This window comes from Trichechus manatus, unplaced genomic scaffold, assembly GCF_000243295.1.
Source record: "Trichechus manatus latirostris isolate Lorelei unplaced genomic scaffold, TriManLat1.0 scaffold00004, whole genome shotgun sequence".
In the NCBI taxonomy this organism is placed as follows: Eukaryota; Metazoa; Chordata; class Mammalia; order Sirenia; family Trichechidae; genus Trichechus; species Trichechus manatus.
The window spans coordinates 31,503,541-31,508,945 of record NW_004443940.1 but is presented as its reverse complement, the minus strand read 5'-3'; the positions used below and the strand labels follow the sequence as shown (position 1 = coordinate 31,508,945).

The following is a 5,405-nucleotide window of genomic DNA, read 5'->3' as shown; positions in this document are numbered from 1 at the left end:
ACTCCCATACCTTACATTTTGATCCACTAACAAATGGGTTCCACTGCCAACTACAAATATTTAATTCTTCATTAATGTGGAACTAGTAGGCTTAAAGAGGATTAACACGTGAATAAATGACATAACCACAGCTAATTCTAACAGTGATGAGACTAGACAACCCCTACCAAACAAGTACAACTTACTGTGAGGTGAGGAAGCTTGCGCTTCAGGCTCAGGGTCTCTAGGTGGTGCAAACCGTTAAACGCTTGAAGTAGGGAAGGTTGGCAGTTCAAACCCAGCCAGAGGCACCTCAGAAAACAGGTTTGGCCATCTGCTTCCTGAAGGTCAGCCTTGAAAAATCCTAGAGCATTTCTACTCTGCACACACGGTTTGCCAGAAGTCGAAATCTACTCCAGTGTAGTTTTTAACTGCTTCAGGCTGCTTGCTCCCTTGCACAGGCCTCTAAGGAGTGGGGCCTAGCAAAATGTTCCCTTGGCCACATATTTTGGTAAAATTTGCGATTACTAAAGACTTCCCTCTACCACGCATCCCCCCATGCAAGTGAATGGCTCCATCTCCTTCAAAATAGCAGGGGAAAGGGAAAAAAAAAAAAAAAGGATCATGAATTTTAGGGTACTCAAAAAACATGGTCAGTTCTGGCTTCTCTTGTGAATGAGGAAGGATTAAACATCTTGACTTCCAGTAGAACCCCTCTCCTCTGAAGGCGGGTGAGTCTGCATGTTTACAGACATCAGCAAAAGGTGAAACGCTGCTGCTCGGGCCTTGCTTCACGGAACTGACAGTTTCTTTCACAGGTAAACTCAAGTCACTATGTGCCTGAAGTGTTGACCCAATTCGACAAGTTGGCAAAGTGTGTGTTATAAATTTACCTAAAATTCAGTGAAAAATTTTATCCAAAAAGCAAACAAAAATTACACTATTTGCCAAAGATGATTCACTGAATTTTTATTCAAAAGGCACCAACTTCAAAATTTTTTTAGAGCACAGCATTTCAAACACGTTTAAAAAGTCAGTTCCTCAGCTGCACTAACCCATTTTAAGAGCTCAGCAGCCACATGTGGCTACATTGGGTGGCAAGACATCACTGAAGACAGTTTATGTGGACAGTGCTAAAGGGTTTAAGATTAGTCACTATGGGAAATCTGGAAAAACGTCCGACTCCTACAGCTTATATATAAAAGAACCTTAAGGTGCTCCCAAATTTTACAAAAACGCTTAAATGGCATTAGTTGAAACTTCAAACTATAAAAAATTTTTCAACACGATCGAAGAACTTAGCTTTGTCTTTAGAAATGATTACAAGATTGTTGTAAGAACAGGTGATCAGAGTCTGCAGCCACAACGGAGGAGGGCAGAAAAGGTGGCAGGCAGTTAAAAGAGCATTCTGCCTTTTGTGGAGGATGGTGGATTCGGCTTTTGCATTTTTTAATTTCCCTCTTTTAAAATTCTAAGTAAATATGCACTTCCAGACCTAATTCTGTATTCCTTAAGCAGCACCCTTGCCCCTCCAAAAAGAACTGTACAAGCTTCAGTTCCTATAAAAATCTGTATTTACCCTGGATAGAACTTACCTTAAAAAGGAAGCCACTGATGGTCTCTTCTGTGATTTTTCTACTGAAGTTGGAACAGTTCCATATCCTACCCACCAATCTGATGTAATCTCTAGGCATTTTAACCCTGTTACTGAGGTGCGATTATTTTTTTAAAAACACACATTTACAACACTGTGTAAGTTTTATTTATTCCAAAATCACGTTATATAACAATTCGAATTAAAATGAACAGTACAATAGTACAAGAAATAAAATTTGCAACAGTGCAGTATGGCCTCACCTAAACAAATGCCAAATATGGTTATTACCTCTTGAGCCCTGAGTGGAATTTAGAAAATAAAAGGCCAGATGGATAATTTATATCGTATGAATGTGATTAACATACTGCCTATCTCCAAATATATCTATCATCAACTTATTTGTTCAAACCTGTTCTTCTAATTATGTAGGGGGGGGACAAAAACATCAAATTCTTAATTGGTAAAATCATTGTACAACAAAAAGCACCATTTCCACTATGCTTGAAAGCAATATATGGAGAGAGTGTATACAGATTTCAAACCTATTCACACTTTTCCAGAGTAAGCCAGTCACCGATCAAACTGTTAACAGTGTAAAACTTAGCTAAACAATTAACGTTACCATACTGTTTTAAACAACAAAGATCCCAAAGCAACGTTTTCAAATGATCCCTAAATAGCAAAAGGCTAGAGAGATTCCTGTTGCAAACTCCTTTCCCTTCTTAAAGGGCCTCATTTGCTAAACCAGCCCCTTGACTCACAGGAACTCTATTACTCTGTTATTCTTCAGGTCCGATCTTTCTACCCGGGGGGTCATCATTGAGCCAAAGGGGCTTCCCAGGGCTCTCTCAGCTCCCGAATGAAGGCAGGTGGTTCCACAGCTGAGCTTCTGAACACAGGAGCGATTTACAGGCCCAGGTCTGCACCTCTGCAGAGAAAAACCTATTCCAACCTTTTCTAGATTCTTGTCAGGACACTTCCAGTAAAATTAAACTACAATGTCCTGACTGAATGGGAGATTACATTATTCTCTGAGAAATCCTTAGAAATGACTTCCCTGATACAGAAGAGCCGGGCAGAAGACTGCTCTACTTCAGCTAGATTTGCAGCAAACTGGGGTTTGGGTTTAAGTTGGTAAAAGGAAGCTTCTTTCTAGCATGACTGTGGCACAGCATGACCCTGGTTGGGCTTCCTGATAAACAGCGAATCCAGGCGCACAGAGGGCACCCGTCTACTCCCCTCCCTGAACTCTGCAGAGGTGTGAACAGAGCATGGAGTGATCTCAGTTCGTTTCCTCTGGTATAAAAAACAAAGAAGACTTGCACTGCTGCGGTCTTATCGTTACTGTTGTACAGGCTTTTACATCAGAACACTCAGAATGAGAAGACTCAGAGGTAGATAAAACAGGAAGAGAAATGTTTCTGGTTCCAAGTACTGAGGGAGTTCAACACGTAAAGAGGGAGGAAGAGAAACAAATGCTTCCAACCGTTAGGAGAAAAGCCATTACACAGGGAACCGCTTCCTCCGAGTCTAGAAACTTCACTTCGGGAAGGCTCCTGGGGGAGTTAGGATACACTGGGGTTCACTAGCCACCCCAAACGGAAACAGCTGTTGTCACTATGTGAACATAGATGTAAGGGAGAGAAAGATTTCCTGAAGGAGAATGGAGAATGGTGGATGCCTACCATATCAGCTTCCATAAACCACTTCTAACAAAGGCCTTCTGGCACATTAGAGGCAGTTCTGTTTTCTTTTAAATGATCGGGTCAAGATTAGCAGGTCTAAAAAAGTTAAACACTGCTTTTAATATATAAATTCGTGCAATCTTTTAGAAATCACTGGGCTAAACTCCCTTCAAACCACGTTGAAGATGAGAGATTCCAAGTAAGTGAGGCACTTGAAAATTCTCATCAGAAAACGTTTTCAAATTTTCTCTTTATAGCTAAGTTAATAAAAGTACAGCATTTTCTAACTCCCACGGTAAAACTGAGCTTTTGCTCGAGAAAACACCTACAATTTAAAAAAATAATAATGAGAACAGCTAATGTAACTCTTGATGGAATGATAAACCACCAGCATTTGGTATTGTGAAATAAATTCTTTTAAAACTCAAAAGCCATACACTTTGAATAAAGCAAAATCTCCAGCTGTCATTTGCGTTATATTCTAGTCTTTATCTTCCTTCTGGTTAAGAACATCCACCTCACAGACCACAGGAACCATCTGGTTAGGCCAGTCACAATGGTTCAGTACCTCGAGCTGAAACAGCTATTCTAATCAATATTATCACTATGCATCAGACGCCAGAGGTTAGGCTTATCTTTAATACATAACGCCAGGTATGATAATACAGAAACTTCTGTTTAAAAAAAGATAAAATTTTTAGGTTGATGTTGGAGAAAAAACTTGCTGAATATAATTTACAGCTCATACTAGCCCCTTTCTCGTATATTCTTTTGGTATGTTTTCTTGGGACAGACAGAGTTCCATTCTACAGCGGCTTCTTAACATCTGCATATGTCAGTAGAAGAACAATGAACTCCAACTTACTGATGGGGTCTATTTTCTAATGCAAATATTGGCAGAAAAAACCAACATTTCCTAAATGCTTGGTACCCATTAGGAACCCTAATACATGGCTAAATGCTTAGTACCCACTGAATCAATGAAACAATACTTTTGAGGTGTTCTATGGACTGGTCTGATCTTATGTTTGACACCCTCAATGCGATACAGTGTTAACTCACTTCTGTTCACACTTTACAGCGTGTAACCATTTACCCTCAAATCAAGTATACTATGCTGTGATCTTCCTACATCCAAGGTACATCATCTTTCTGTACACCGACATTTATTTGATGACAACGTGCAATTTACCTCTGGGACTTCTCTGGGATACTAAGCACAGTTCTATTCAGTAGCCATTACTTCCTAGGTAAAAACTAAAGTACAGCGCCCTCACTGGACAATGGTCTGACTTCTCAGTTTTGCAAACAATTTCACAGTGACGTACAAAGAACATTTTTTGTTAGCCTGTGCTCTGAGAAATCTGCTTCCAGGTAAAAAACATGGTTTTCCTTTTACTGTCTAGCCATAACATGCTACTCCCATCTGGAATAACAAGATACTTCACTGTGAAAGAAACTCGTTCTTGCAAAACCCAAACCACGTGTAAACCGTCTGTGATGTTCCAGTGCTTTCAAGTGACCTGCACGCCAGGCGCACTGAGATATTCTTAAGCTGTTTTCCAACCAAGGGCTTCGCAGTTCAGGCTAAACTTGTAGAGGGTCAGATTCCACCAGGCACAGTCTTTTAACTTTTGAGTTGGAGTTAACGTTTAGTAAATGTTCCGTTTTGTAACCCTATTATAAAACATTTGTACAAAGTAAGACGGGATAGCTACTAACCTGTGCTCAAAAATACAAGGGCTTCCAGCAGCCCTAAAAGAGAAAGAAAATCAATTATTTCTCTGGCTGGTACTAGCCAGCTCTTCACAACTACGTGTAACAAGTAGTAGGACGCGCTGAATGGCAAGCAGACGCTCCTTCAGTGAGGTGGTGCCCAGTATAGCCAGCTGAGCCTTTCGTTCCAGTGGCAGCAATGCCAGGATCCACCAGGACCAAGCTGGGCCATTCAGATTACTCTGCAAAACAAGGAAAATGAAGACACAAAACTATGGCTTAAAATACAAGCCTCTTCCCCAACCTAGCTTTTTGTTTAACCAAGAGACATGTGAGCAAGAATTAAATGCTACCACCTTTTGAAGGGTGAGACAGTACACAATACAGGAGAAACTAGCACAATTTGTACAAGGAAAGGTCATGGAAGC

General features: G+C 40.5%; 1 protein-coding gene across 1 annotated transcript in view; it reads right to left on the bottom strand.

The window, feature by feature from the left end:
* Positions 1-1,341: 1,341 nt before the first annotated feature.
* LONRF2 (LON peptidase N-terminal domain and ring finger 2) overlaps positions 1,342-5,405 on the bottom strand; it is a 46,524-nt gene continuing 42,460 nt past the window's right edge. Inside the window, exon 12 of the mRNA XM_004369407.2 lies at positions 1,342-5,219. Within this exon, the coding sequence (XP_004369464.1) occupies positions 5,034-5,219 (186 nt within the window). The 3' untranslated portion in view covers positions 1,342-5,033. The remainder of the gene's footprint in view (positions 5,220-5,405) is intronic.